Below are 15664 nucleotides of genomic sequence, written 5' to 3' on the forward strand. Positions count from 1 at the left end.
AAGAGTTGCTTATCCAAAACTCTCGGCTCACAATCTGCACAGACCTTTGTGTAAATGAAGGGAGGATTGTATTTTTTTTTAAAAGAGGTAGTTTTAATGACTGTTTAAGAGGCAGAAGGGCCAGCACGAGACAAGTATATGATGAAAATATTTGGAGCAGCTATCGAATGTTTGGATGGGTCGAAGGCGTAGCTGATTGCAAGGACCTCCTTTATTCATTTATTCCACGTTCCCAAGAGTTGAACCAAAGAAGATGACTGATACGTCAATTGTCATTGTATTTTATCTGGTGAAATGCCGTGCAGAGCAATTTAAATAGAGTTTTTCTGAAATACTTGGGTGCAATTCTTGAGAATTTGTTTCAGAAAATGTAACCACATTGTGGTGAGCGGGTGTGGGTCATGAACTCAATCGACAGTACGCAATTCACCTGACTAGAGCAAACTTAGCAGGAATACGCTGAAAGGACGTGGAAACTCAACTGGCTGTGTTCATGCAGAGAGCAAGTATAGGCCAGGCAGGCTGAATGGCCTCCTGTGCTGTTGACATTTTATTATTCAAAATTTCAATTGTGGTACAGAACAGCGGTTTTCAATGTGTCTGGGTCATTCATATCACCTAGTGAGGTACACACTGAACAGGCTGTGTTCCACTTGATCTGTAGAGTGCGTATGGTCAGCATTTATAAAGCCACTTTCACATTTAAAATATAAGTGCATCTCAAGACTACTGTAAATCAAATTTTGGCAGAGTCTCTTGAGGAGATATTGGACATGATCAAATATTTTGTTAGAGGCAGGTTTCAAGGAGGATCTTACAGGAGATGGTTGCGGGGGGTGTCGAGGTTCAGGCAGTTGATGATCCAGTAAAGGAAATTGATGCATGAGGCGCCAGGCATTAAAAGCTTTGACCGGCTGAACCTTTGCAGCAGCTTTATTCTGCATTGCCTCAGCTGCCAGAATACACTGATGTTTCCCTCATTGAACCGGTCTTACTTTTAAAGAACCTTCAAGAGCACAAAGCCGGAACCTGGTCACTAGATTTAAAGCTCTGGTTGACAGGTGGTATTTCACAAGCTGCGCAGATTATTTGTAGTTGCAGCAAGCTCAATCTCATGGTTTTCTGTGAATTAGCTCAATATGCTGCTGATGTATAAACTCATGACAGGCACTCTTCCTCACAGCTAGTCAACAGTTGTATGAGTTATGCAGACTTCCTTCCAGGTTAAAATATAGTTTGCAATGTAACACCCAGGATGGTAATTGGTTGTGTACTAGACTAGGAACAAAAATATCATGGTTAGTCATTAAATTTAATAACATTTGCAGATTCTCACCAGGAAAGTGTGATCATAAAATCTTCCAGATTGCTGTGAAAACAACTGGGGTGTAGTGGTATTGTCACTGGGCTAGTAATCCAGAGAGTCAGGGTAATGCTCTGCGGATTCAGGTTCGAATCCCACCATGGCAGATGGTGAAATTTGAATTCAATAAAAATCTGGAATTAGAGGTCTATTGGTGACCATGAAACCATTGTCAATTCTCATAAAAGACCCACTGGTTCACTAATGTTCTTTCGGGAAGGAAATCTGCCGTCCTTACCTGGTGGACTACATGTGACTCCAGAGCCACAGCAATGTGGGCCTGAAATGGCACTAAGTGCTAGTCCAGCCACTGATGCCCACATCCCCTGAATAATGAAATAAGACTGGTTCATTAAAGTCTTTAAGGGAAGTGAATTTCCGCCCTTAACTAGTTTTAATGCCTTTGAAGTGACCACTTTGTGATGAAAAGAAAACTTGCATCCCAAGGGCCACAGCCATTGCCATGTGGCCATGATCTGAGACCAATACAAAAATACAAAACTTTATTTTGTTGACCAAAATATTTTGCCTTTGAAAGCCAAAGATGGGCTGTTCTTTATTCTTTCTTGGAATGTGGGTGTTGCTGCCTAGGCCAGCATTTATTACCCATCCCCAATTGCCCTTCAGTAGGAGGTGATGAGCTGTCTACTTGAACCGCTACAGTCCATGTGGTGTAGGTACACCCACAGTGCTGTTAGGGAGGGAGTTCCAGGATTTTGACTTAAGGAACGGTGATATATTTCGAAGTCAGGATGGTGAGTGACTTGGAGGGGAATTTTCAAGTGGTGTTTTCAGGTATCTGCTTTTCTTGCCCTTCTGGGTGGTAGCTGTCTCAGGTTTGGAAATTGCTGTCAAAGAACCTTGGTGAGTTGCTGCAGTGCATCTTGTAGATGGTACACACTGCTGCCAGTGTCATAGAAACCCTACAGTGGAGGAGACCATTCGACCCATCGAGTCTGCACTGACAGCAATCCCACCCAGACCCTATCCCCGTAAGCCCACATATTTACCCTTCTAATCCCTCGAACCTACGCATCATGGAACACTAAGGGGAAAATTAGCATAGCCAATACACCAATGTCAGTGTGGGAGGGAATAGGTATTTAAGGTGGTAGATGGTATGCCAATGAAGCTGGCTGCTTTGTTCTGGATGGTGTCGAGCTTCTTAAGTATTATTAGATCTGCACTCATCCAGACAAGTGGAGAATATTCAACCAACACTCCTGACTTATGACTTGTAGATGGTGGGCAGGCTTTATTGAACCAGCAAGTGAATTACTCTCCACAGAATTTCTAGCCCCTGACCTGCTCTTGTAACCGGTAACCCCCAGGATGTCGACAGTAGAGGATTCAGCTATGGTAGTGCCATTGAATGTCAAGGGGACATGGTTAGATTAGGAAATGGTATTGCCTGGCACTTGTGTGGTGTGAATGTTACTTGCCACTTATCAGCCCAAGCCTGAATGTTGACCAGGTCTTGTTGCATTTGGGTATGGATTACTTCGGTATCTGAGGAGTCATGAATGGTGCTGATCATTGTGCAATCATTCTTGAACATCCCCATTTCTGACCTTATGATGGAAGGAAGATCATTGATGAAGCAGCTGAGGATGGTTGGGCCTAGGACACTAACCCTGAGGAATTCCTGCAGAGATGTCCTGCGACTGAGATGTTTGACCTGAAATTACCACCACCATCTTCCTTTGTGCTAGGTACCAACCTGTGGAGAGCTTTCCCCTAAGTCCCTTGACTCCAGTTTTGCTAGGGCTCCTTAATGGCATACTCAAGTCAAATGCTACCTTAACATCAAGGGCAATTACTCTTACCTCACCTTGAGTTCGGTTGTTTTATTCATGTTTGAACCAAGGCTGTAAAGAGGTCAGCAGCAAAAGGCTCTCTTGGACCCCAAACTAAGCATCAGAAGCAAGTTATTCTGAGTAAGTGATATTTTGATAGTAATGTTGACAACACCTTCCATCACTTTTACTGCACTTTCCACACCGTAAAATTCTATGACACTTTGTTGATGACTGAGATTAGACTAATGAAGTGATAATTGGTTGGGCTAGATTTATCTTTATATACAGGACATACCTGAGTAATTTACCACATTGTAGATGCTGGGGTTGTAGCTGTATTGGAGCAGCTTGGCTAGGGTTGTGGCTAATACTGAAGCGCAGGTCTTCAGCACTATTGCCGGAATGTTGTCAGGATGTGTGACACATTCCGGCAATGGTGCTGAAGATGGTTCCACAGCTATCGGCGCCCCCTCGTCTTTACATTTTCATCTACAATGGCAGATTTCCTTGGTTTTCTCTGCTGTGCGATACAGGCACTTTATGCATTATTTTCCTAGACCTGGGTGCCGATTTCTCCTCGGGCATTTCAAACTCAATTTCAGATACAGAAATTCAATCTCAATTTGAGTTTGATTTTAACAAATTATAGAAATATAAAGCCAGGATCAATAGAAGTGACCGTGGATCTGTCAGATTGTTGTAAAAGCTCATCTGATCCATTAATGGTCTTGAGGGAAGGAAAGCTGCAGTTCTTAGCTGGTCTGGTTCTTGACTCTTGCCGTTACTATTAATTGACTTAAAGGTTTAAAGGAGACGTATGAGGCAAGTTTTTTTTTTTTACGCAGAGGGTGGTGGATGCCTGGAATTCGCTGCGGGGGGAGGCAGTGGAAGCAGATACGATAGTGAGTTTTAAGGGGTGTCTGGACAAATACATGAATAGGATGGGAATAGAAGGATATGGTCCCCGGAAGGCTAGGGGGTTTTAGTTCAGTCGGGCAGCATGGTTGGTGCAGGCTTGGAGGGCCGAAGGGCCTGTTCCTGTGCTGTAATTTTCTTTGTTCTTTGACTTCTGAAATGGCTTAGCCAACCATCGAATTGTATCAAAAACTATTATCAGTTGTTCAAACAACCATTGCCACTTTCTCAGCTATGAAGAGACGGTGGTTAGGCTGGGGTTGTGTAGAGAAGGCTGAGGGGGAACCTGATTGGGGCGTACAACATTTTTTATGTCCCTTAGTAGAGGGGTCAATAATTTAAGGTAAGGGGCAGGAGATTTAGAGGGGATTTAAGGAAAAACATTTTCACCCAGAGGGTGGTGGGAATCTGGAACTCTCTGCCCTCACAACATTAAATAAGCATTTAGATGACCCCTTGAAGCACCATAGCATACAAGGCTATGGACCAAGTGTTGGAAAATGGGATTAGAATAGGTGCAGGGTGGCCAGCGTGGACACGATGGGCCAAAGGGCCTCTTTCCGTGCTGTAACGCTCTATCTCTAAGGGCTGGGCGTTGCTGATCGGAATTGCCACTGAATAACGGACAGGTTGTTTCTCCGTCCAGAGGGTTGTGAACATTCGGATCTGGTGCAGACGCTCAGGGCCAGAGGGACGGGAATTTCAGACCAATGATCTTATTGAATGGTGGGACAGGTTAGATGGGCTAAAGAGTCTCCTTTGGCCAATCAGGTGGCCGCAGCGGCCCCTTTAAGGCGAGTCACGTGAGTCGAGGTCACGTGTGTGGTCATGTGACTGAGCAAGATGGCGGCTTTCCTGCAATGGAGACGCTTCGTTTTCTTCGACAAGGAGCCGCTGCTGGAGCGCGGGGAGGCGGCGCGGGAGTTCCGCTGCCCCGGGGACTCGGCCATCAGCGTCTGCACCAGCGGCAGGGGCAGCCTGGTGCTGGGGGATATCCTTCACCCGAGGCCGGGGCTCCAGAGGCCGGGCTGGGCCCGGGGAGCGGGCTGCACTCTTCCCCCCCCCCCCCGGGGCCGGGGCCGGGGCCTCCAGCCCGGGGAGCGGGCTGCACGCTTCCCCCCTGGGCCGGGCTGGGCTTTCTCAAGGGGCTGATCACATTCCTGTGGGGCTGTTGGAGATTCCAGGTTGAGGGGTTGAAGCTGCTTCACTCTCTCTGACTCTGGGGTCAGTTCTATTTGCCAGTGAGAAATGATTAGATTTGACTTATTATTGTCACATGTATTAACATACAGTGAAAAGTATTGTTTCTTGCACACTATACAGACAAAACATACCGTTCATAGAGAAGGAGAGAGTGCAGAATGTAGTGTTACAGTCATGGCTAGGGTGTAGAGAAAGGTCAACTTAATTCAAGATAGGTCCATTCAAAAGTCTGACAGCAGCAGGGAAGAAGTTGTTCTTGAGTCGGTTGGTACGTGACCTCAGACTTTTGTATCTTTTTCCCGACGGAAGAAGGTGGAAGAGAGATTGTCCGGGGTGCGTGGGGTCCTTAATTATGCTGGCTGCTTTGCTGAGGCAGCAGGAAGTGTAGACACTGTCAATAGTTGAGAGGCTGGTTTGAGTGATGGATTGGGCTTCGTTCATGATCCTTTGTAGTTTTTTGCGGTCTTGGCCATACCAAGAGCAGTCTGGGAATGGAGGGATACAAACGAATGGTCTAGTTGGACCAATGAGCGGCACAGGCTTGGAGGGCCGAAGGGCCTGTTTCCTGTGCTGTACTGTTCTTTGTTCAAGCTGTGACACAACCAGAAAGAATACTTTTTATGGTGCATTTCTAAAAGTTGGTTAGAGTCGTAGCAGACATGCCAAATTTCCTTAGCTTCTTGAGAAGGTAGAGGTGTTGGTCGGCTTTCTTAACTAGAGCGTCGGCATGGAGGGACCAGGGCAAGTTGATGATCTGGACACCTAGAAACTTGAAGCTCTCGATCATTTTTACTTTGTCCCCATTGATAAAGAAAGGGGCATGTCCTCCACTACGCTTCCTGAAGTTGATGACTATCTCCTTTGTTTTGGTGACATTGAGGGAGAGATTATTGTTGTTGTACCAGTTCACCAGATTCTCTGTCTCATTCCTGTACTCCGTTTCATCATTGTTTGAGATCAAACCCACTACGGTGGTGTCATCAGCAAACTTGAAAATAGAGTTGGAGGGGAATTTGGCCACACAGGTGTATAAGGATTATAGTTAGGGGCTGAGAACACAGCCTTGTGGGCACTGGTGTTGAGGATGATCGTGGAGGAGGTGTTGTTGCCTATCCTTACTGATAGTGGTCTTGTGGGTTAGGAAGTCTAGGATCTAGCCACAGAGGGAGGAGCCTAGCCCCAGGCCACAGAGTTTGGAGATGAGTTTTGTGGGAATAATGGTGTTGAAGGCTGAGCTACAGTCAATAAATAGGAGTCTGACTTAGGTGTCTTTGTTATCTAGGTGTTCCAGGATTGAGTATAGGGCCAGGGAAATGGCGTCCGTTGTGGACCTGGACCGACGACAGACGAACTGTAGTGGATCCAGGCAATCTGGGAGGCTGAAATTGATTCGTGCCGTGACTAACCTTTGGAAGCACCTTTTTGTAATTAGATTTCCCTTGGGTCATCAGATCAGTTTTGGTTCCTTTTTGTGAAACTTTCTTCTCACCTGTAGATATTTAGTTTTGTTGCGATTACAATGAACAAGTTCCTTAACAGTAGACACATATTGAGGGGAATATCTGGTTCCTGTCGCGGATATTACAATTCAGCTCCTTCCAGGCATACAAACTGCGAGTTACACACCTCTACCAGCTCAAGCAGCACAATATCCTGGTCTCAGTGGGTGAGGATGAGCTGGGCATTAACCCTCTGGTGAGTGATGTAAACCCGGTTAACCAGCCGATGAAGCATGTGTGTAACTCATGACCGATCAACCAGGGTACTACACATCCATGGTTGTTTGAAAGTGGGTAAGAAGTTTAACAACACCAGGTTAAACTTCTTACCCACTTTCAAACAACCATGGATGTTTGAAAACTTCTTACTGTGTTTACCCCAGTCCAACGCCGGCATCTCCACATCATGTTTGAAAGTGAACATCAAACTAATAGAACTCAATTTAACTTAAAAGTAAATTGTTTAAAATACAATGTAATTAATTTGATTTATTGTGACATGTATTAACGTAGTGAAAAGTATTGTTTCTTGTGCACTATACAGACAAAGCATACCGTTCATAGAGAAGGAAAGGAGAGAGTGCAGAATGTAGTGTTATAGTCATAGCTAGGGTGTAGAGAAAGATCAACTTAATGAGTTATAAGTTGAAGTAAGTTTTGTTTTATTTTGTTGGCTACAACTGAAGAGTTTCTTCTGGTGGATCAACAGGGCACAGCTTGCAAGAAGTCGCCATGTTCCGGCACCTTATTCCTATCTTCCTTTCACTCTGCCCCTGTCTGATTTTCTCTTTAACTCTCCTGAGGGCCCTTTATCCTGGGATACTGGTTCCACAGACAGTCCCAGTCCCCAGTGCTTCACCTGGAACGAGTGGAGGAAGTGTTGGTGTCTGCCATGTGTTGGCCTGTGTGTCCATAGTGAGCCCCGACGCTAGGGCTGTATTGGGCTGCTGGTCCTCTGGCCAAGGGTTTGTGGAATCCCCATAGTGCACAAGGAGGCCATTTGGCTCATCAAACCTGCACCAACCAGTATCCTACCGAGGCTCTCTTTCCCCCATCCTATTCCCGTAACCCCATACATTTACCATTGTCTCCCTAACCTACACATCCTTGGACTATGGGAGCACCCAGAGGAAATCCACTCGGACACAAACTTCACACAGTCACCCAAGGCCAAGCTAATCCAGTAGCGATGAGAAACTTGATCAAAAAGATGTGTTTTAAGGAGATTTTTAAGATGAGAATTGAGACAATAGTGATTTTTTTTAAGGGGCGTCTCGACATGCATGAATAGGATGGGAATAGAGGGATATGGTCCCCGGAAGTGTAGGGGGTTTTAGTTCAGTCAGGCAGCATGGTCAGTTCCGGCTTGGAGGGCCAAAGGGCCTGTTCCTGTGATGTAATTTTCTTTGTTCTTTGAGAAGTTTAGAGAGGGGAATCAGTTACTGAAAATAAAAGTAGCAATGGTGGCGTGAAGGGAGGACAGAATTAAACGTATTCGGCAGAACAGAGTTCAGGGAGAGCCTGTCAGCCTGCAAGAGGTTACAGAGCACAGAACGGGGAGGTCATTAAAGGCTCTAACCTGTAAATGAGAAATTTAAACAGGAGGTGTTGAGTGACCAGTGATTCAAGACAGAGTTGATGATTTTACAGATGGGATGAGGTAGCAAAGTCTGCATAAACTGAAGTATCGAAAGGATGGCAATCCAACTACATGAGGGACATCCTGGTATCCAGATGAAGGAATCAGTTTGTATTATTTTTGGTGGCTGGGTCTGGATGTTCAGATTGAAGACGGAGTGGGACAGTGTCAATCCTGTGCATAAAGAAGAAATACACCATCATTGTCTCTTTTACACCCTTGAATGTGGCCTAAAATGCCATGGCAACGATTGCATGTAGATTTTGCTGGTCCGTTTGAGGATAAGACCATAAGACATAGGAGCGGAAGTAAGGCCATTCGGCCCATCGAGTCCACTCCACCATTCAATCATGGTTGATTTCAACTCCATTTACCCACTCTCTCCCCATAGCCCTTAATTCCTCGAGAAATCAAGAATTTATCAATTTCTGTCTTGAAGACGCTCAACGTCTCGGCCTCCACAGCCCTCTGTGGCAATGAATTCCACAGACCCACCATTCTCTGGCTGAAGAAATTTCTCCTCATCTCTGTTCTAAAGTGACTCCCTTTTATTCTAAGGCTGTGCCCCCGCGTCCTAGTCTCCCCTGCTAATGGAAACAACTTCCCTACGTCCATCCTATCTAAGCCGTTCATTATCTTGTAAGTTTCTATCAGATCTCCCCTCAACCTCCTAAACTCCAATGAATATAATCCCACAATCCTCAGACGTTCATCGTATGTCAGGCCTACCATTCCTGGGATCATCCGTGTGAATCTCCGCTGGACCCACTCCAGTGCCAGTATGTCCTTCCTGAGGTGTGGGGCCCAAAATTGCTCACAGTACTCCAAATGGGGCCTAACCAGTGCTTTATAAAGCCTCAGAAGTACATCCCTGCTTTTGTATTCCAAGCCTCTTGAGATAAATGACAACATTACATTTGCTTTCTTAATTACGGACTCAACCTGCAAGTTTACCTTTAGTGAATCCTGGACTAGGACTCCCAAGTCCCTTTGCACTTTAGCATTATGAATTTTGTCACCGTTTAGAAAATAGTCCATGCCTCTATTCTTTTTTCCAAAGTGCAAGACCTCGCACTTGCCCACGTTGAATTTCATCAGCCACTTCTTGGACCACTCTCCTAAACTGTCTAAATCTTTCTGCAGCCTCCCCACCTCCTCAATACTACCTGCCCCTCCACCTATCTTTGTATCATCGGCAAACTTGGCCAGAATGCCCCCAGTCCCGTCATCTAGATCGTTAATATATAAAGAGAACAGCTGTGGCCCCAACACTGAACCCTGCGGGACACCACTTGTCACCGGTTGCCATTCTGAGAAAGAACCTTTTATCCCAACTCTCTGCCTTCTGTCTGACAGCCAATCGTCAATCCATGTTAGTACCTTGCCTCGAATACCATGGGCCCTTATTTTACTCAGCAGTCTCCCGTGAGGCACCTTGTCAAAGGCCTTTTGGAATGTGTGTTCTTCACCACAATTGATGCATTCTTAAAATGGCCAGAAGTTATCATAGAAATCATAGAAACCCTACAGTGCAGAAGGAGACCATTCGGCCCATCGAGTCTGCATCGACCACAATCCACCCAGGCCCTACCCCCACATATTTACCTGCTAATCCCGTTAACCTACGCATCTCAGGACTCTAAGGGGCAATTTTTCACCTGGCCAATAAACCTAACCCGCACATCTTTGGATATCATGAGATCTTCTACAACCCAATAAACCACTGAAAAACTGGGTAAACTTGGACAGATTGTCAGTGATAATGGTTCACAGTTTACTTCTCGAGTTGAGGATTATCTCAAAGTAAATGGTATTCAGTGCATAAAATCCACACCTTATCATCCATCAACCAATGGAAATCTGAAAGATGTTTTTAAACATTCTTTAAGAGCTTCAAAAGAACAAGGTTCCTTTATCATTTTGTGGGAATAGCTTTCTGGCATCTTTTCGAAACACTACTCATGCAATCACACAAAGTTCACCTGCATCACTACTCTCAAAGAGAAAGTTGAGAAGTACATTTGCTTTGTTATTACCTCCAGAAACCTCAGAGATAGTAGAACATCAACAACAATCTCAAGTTACGAGACGAGAAGTGAGGACAAAGCACCACTCATTTCAACAAGGAGATCGAGTGTTAATGTGTAATTTTGCTATGATTGAGAAATGGGAACCAGCCATAGTTTTAGCAAAAGCAAGTCCGATTTCTTACACGGTTCAAACTGAAGATGAACTAGTTTGGCAACGCCATGCTGACCAATTGTCATCTTGAACTGATTCCTCAGAATCATCTCCAGAAGTACCAACTTCTTTAGTCCCTAGTGTTGCGAATAATACTACGGAAAACTTAGTTGAATCTGAGTTGCCTGATGATTGTGTCCATTCCATGTGAGAATGATGCAGAATTAGTTCCAAGAGAAGAAGTGTCTACTGAAGTTCTAAATCCTACTTCTAGAGTCAAAGGCAGCCAAGTTCCAGATTGTCGTATACAACCAAAGAGGAACAGATGTCCTCTTGATCGACTTCCTTATTGTCTGTGTATAATGATTAAAATGGCGCATCACACTGTGTCTAGAGTATTATTGATCCTATATATAACATGGTAGTAATTTGTCATGATCATAAGTAAAGGAGGGGGAAGGTTGTTATATATTTAAGTGGTTGCATGATTGCTTTAAGAGGTGATCACATGATTTGATGGTGATGTCATTAGGGTGTTGCACAGGCTGCTATTTTTGCTTCCGTTTCTCCCTGTACAGGCAAAAGCTCGGAGAATAAGTCTGTTAGTTTGAATCTAGGTAGGGGAGTCTAAAACTAGAGGGCATAGGTTTAAGGTGAGAGGGGAGAGATACAAAAGTGTCCAGAGGGGCAATTTTTTCACACACAGGGTGGTGAGTGTCTGGAACAAGCTGCCAGAGGTAGTAGTAGAGGCGGGTACAATTTTGTCTTTTAAAAAGCATTTAGATAGTTACGTGGGTACGATGGGTATAGAGGGATATGGGCCAAATGCGGGCAATTGGGATTAGTTTAGGAGTTTTTTTTTTTAAAAAAGGGTGGCTTGGACAAGTTGGGCCGAAGGGCCTGTTTCCATGCTGTAAACCTCTATGACCTCCAGGTGTGCAAACCAGCTCTTTTAGTTTAAAACCCACAACCCCTAACCTAGTTAGGACATTACAAAACAGCAGTATGATTATGGCCAGATAAATTTTTTTGTCTTGTTGATTGAGGGGTCAAATATTGGCAAGGATATTGGGGATAATTCCTCTCTCTCTCTCTCTCTCTGTCTCTCTCTCTCTGTCTCTCTCTCTCTCTGTCTCTCTCTCTCTCTGTCTCTCTCTCTCTCTGTCTCTCTCTCTCTCTGTCTCTCTCTCTCTCTGTCTCTCTCTCTCTCTGTCTCTCTCTCTCTCTGTCTCTCTCTCTCTCTGTCTCTCTCTCTCTCTGTCTCTCTCTCTGTATCTGTCTCTCTCTCTGTCTGTCTCTCTCTCTCACCCTGTCTCTCTCTCTCTCTCTCTCTATCTCTATCTCTATCTCTATCTCTATCTCTATCTCTATCTCTCTGTGTTAGCTCCAGGAGAATTCCTGGTCCTTTATTTGTGTTTTGAGCTGCTTCTCTCTGAGAACGAGTTTATTTGTGCAGGAATGTTGCAGATTTGTTGGTGGGAATTGATGAGGTGTAGATTACAGCTGGATTTCCAATAAACCGGGAACTCGCAGACCTCAATCTCATTTCAATGTTCTTTATATTTTAGGTGAAAGTCTGGAATCTGGAGAAGCGGGACAGCAGCGGAAATCCTCTCTGCACACGGATATTTTCTGCAATTCCTGGAAACAAGCCCACGGAGGTCTCGTGCCTCACTGTCCATGAGAACCTGAACTACATGGCAATTGGTAATCGGTAGTAACTACTGCTTATTGCGCTGAGATCAGCTTAACCGCACCGGGGCATCACTGACCTGTGTAACTCTGCCCCATAGGGCAATCTGCTCTCACAGCTATCCTGTATCAAGTAAACCCTCCTCCTCCCCCTCCTCAAAATCTGAATCAGTCTCTTTAAACATTTACAGTCTCGGTGCCTCTTCCGATTCTAGAGTCAGGAGTTATTTTGTTGCTTGGAGTTGACTGAGAAACAGAGATTCAGCACAGCGGTTCTCTCCTGGTGTTTCTGCTCCAGGGAACCTCCTCCCTCTACTCATCCCGCCAAGATAACCCCATTCCTTCACGGCCCAATGTGTTATCGCTCTTCCCCTTAATTGTGACTCACCTCAGCCACTCTGTTCTCTGCAGGATTCACGGACGGTAGTGTTGTCCTGAAGAAAGGGGACATCACTCGAGACAGACACAGCAAGACTGATGTTCTTCCAGAGGCAACCTACCCCATCACCGGCCTTGGATTCCAGCAAGCTGGGAAACAGACCCATCTCTTTGTGGTAACTACAGAAAATGTCAAGGTGTGTGGGGTTTATTTTTTAACATTGTGAATGTTCAGCACACATGGTGATTTCCTCTGATTGGAGGAGACTCAGCAGCTGAACAAACTGGAATTGTGATTGTGTTGTAGCATTGCGACTGAAGGTCACACACACTCACTTCATATGTTAACCGTCTGGTTTGAGAAGCATCCACGAAGCAGAGTAGCTCTTTTCCCAGTGGATTACATCTCCTGCCTAATGTGGAGCTCAGGTTTGATCTCTGGCCAGTGTTCACCAGGGCAGCAGCTGTACAAAACCAGCCTTTTGCATCTCGAGACTAGAAAAGAGTGAAGAATTTGTCAGAGTTCCTGCTCTCGACCTTGGGATTCCCACTGGAAAGTGTGTGCGCCGGTGTCAGAGTTAGACTCGGTTGTGCTGCCTTCAAATTGCTAAATGCCACCTGGCCCTCAGTGGCTGTCCCATCAAGATCACTCATTTGATTGGAAGTTACTGCCCCAAGGATCTGTAGCCCTGGGAGAATCAGCACGTGATTTCTTTACCGCTGTAACCATCTTCGTTACATCATCTCTTTCCCTTGCACCCCATTCATTTTCACCCTCTCCGGTTGACAGAGGGGAACCAGTGGATGTGGTGTATTTAGATTTCCAGAAGGCATTCGATAAGGTGCCTCACAAAAGTTTGCTGCATAAGATAAAGGTACACGGAGTTGGGGGTAAAGTGTTAGCGTGGACTGAGGATTGGCTATCTAACACAAAGCAGAGAGTCGGAATAAATGGGTGCTTTTCCAGTTGGCAATCAGTGACTAGTGGCGTGCCGCAGGGATCGGTGCTGGGGCCTCAACTATTTACCATATACATAGACGATCTGGAGGAGAGGACCGAATGTAGGGTAACAAAGTTTGCGGATGACACAAAGATGAGTGAGAAAGCAAATTGCATGGAGGACACAGAGTCTGCAGAGAGATTTGGATAGGCTAAGTGAGTGGGCAAGGATCTGGCAGATGGAGTATAACGTTGGTAAGTGTGAGGTTATCCACTTTGGAAGGAATAATAGTAAAATGGACTATTATTTAAACGGTGAAAAATTACAACATGCTATTGTGCAGAGGGACCTGGGGGTCCTTGTGCATGAATCACAAAAACTCAGTTTTCAGGTGCAGCAGGTAATCAAGAAGGCAAATGGAATGTTGGCCTTTATCGCGAGAGGGATGGGGTATAAAAGCAGGGAGGTCATGCTGCAACTGTACAGGGTACTGGTGAGGCCACACCGAGAGTACTGTGTACAATTTTGGTCCCCTTATTTAAGAAAGGATATATTAGCTTTGGAGGGCGTACAGAGAAGGTTCACCAGGTTGATTCCGGAGATGAGGGGGTTAGCTTATGAAGAGAGATTGAGTAGACTGGGCCTGTACTCATTGGAGTTTAGAAGGTTGAGGGGAGATCTTATAGAGACAGATAATGAAGGGGCTCGACAGGGTAGAAGCAGCGAGGTTATTTCCACTTACAATGGAAACAAGAACTAGGGGGCATAGCCTCAAAATACGGGGGAGTCAATTTAGAACAGAGTTGAGGAGGAACTTCTTCTCCCAGAGGGTAGTGAATCTTTGGAATTCTCTGCCCAATGAAGCAGTAGAGGCTACCTCGTTTAAATGTGTTTAAGTCACAGATTTTTAACCATTAAGGGAATTAAGGGTTATGGGGAGCGGGCGGGTAAGTGGAACTGAACCCGCTATCAGATCAGCCGTGATCTTATTGAATGGCGGAGCAGGCTTGAGGGGCTAGATGGCCAACTCCTGCTCCTATTTCTTATGTTCTTATGGTGCTGGATCTACAGGTGTCAGCTGTAGCTCAGTGGGAGGCATGTGTCTCTAAATCAGAAGGTTGTGGCTTCAAATCCCATCCATGAAACAGGAGCACAAAATCCAGGGAGTCTTTCCCAGTGCAGTATAGAAGATATGCCGCCCTGTCAGAGGGTCAGTGCCGAGGGAGCGCCGCCCTGTAGGACGTGCCACATTTTGAATAAGATGTTAAACGGTTATCTGGTCTCTTGGGTGGGTGTAAAATATGCGTCACACGAGAGCGTCCTCCCTAACGTCCTGAGCTTTATTTATTCCTCACTCTGCAGCACTGACCCATATTGTTTGGTCATTTTCATGTTGCTGTTTGTGGGATCTTGCTGTGCCCTGATAGGCTGCCATATTTCTTGCATTACAACAGTAACTACACTTCAAAGAATGTCATTGGCTGTAAAGTGTTTTGGGATGTCCTGAATTAAAGGTGCTATATAAATGCAAGTTCCTTGCTCTCTCCTTGTATTCTTTTGCAGTCGTACAATGTTTCGGTGAAGGATTTTCCTGCAGTGGAGCTGGATAACCATGGCTGCAGCCTGCACTGCTCCGCTCTCTGTGACCCCTCCCAGGACAACCAGCTGATCGTTGCAGGCGATGACTGTGTTTATCTGTATCAGCCCGATGAGCGAGGCCCCTGCTTTGCTTTCGATGGCCAGAAGCAGATCGTTCACTGGTTCCGTGGTTACCTCCTCATCGTCTCAAAGGAAAAGAAAACCTCCAAGTAGGAGAATAGTTTCATTTCCCATCCGAGGGCGTTGTTATTACTGAGCTTTGGACAGTCACTGCTTCATTTTAAGAGAAAAGATCAGCTCTTAATTATAAAAATCGCACTGGAGAGTTAATGACAGAATTAGACAAATAATGAACATAGCAGCAGAGCCAGGGTTAATCTCCCTCACGTAGGAGTAAAGCTCCCTCTGCACTATCCCCATCAAACACTCCCAGGACAGATACAGCACGGGGTTAG

At 45.4% G+C, this 15664-nt stretch overlaps 1 protein-coding gene across 1 annotated transcript in view; it reads left to right on the forward strand.

Moving 5' to 3' along the window:
- Positions 1-4907: 4907 nt before the first annotated feature.
- The window catches only part of vps11 (VPS11 core subunit of CORVET and HOPS complexes), a 29799-nt gene continuing 19042 nt past the window's right edge, over positions 4908-15664 (forward strand). The window contains exons 1-5 of the mRNA XM_078199113.1: positions 4908-5068; positions 6827-6975; positions 12168-12306; positions 12703-12866; positions 15174-15418. Coding sequence (XP_078055239.1) covers positions 4921-5068; positions 6827-6975; positions 12168-12306; positions 12703-12866; positions 15174-15418 — 845 coding nt within the window. The 5' untranslated portion in view covers positions 4908-4920. The remainder of the gene's footprint in view (positions 5069-6826; positions 6976-12167; positions 12307-12702; positions 12867-15173; positions 15419-15664) is intronic.

The sequence above is a fragment of the Mustelus asterias genome, chromosome 27 (assembly GCF_964213995.1).
Source record: "Mustelus asterias chromosome 27, sMusAst1.hap1.1, whole genome shotgun sequence".
Lineage (NCBI taxonomy): Eukaryota > Metazoa > Chordata > Chondrichthyes > Carcharhiniformes > Triakidae > Mustelus > Mustelus asterias.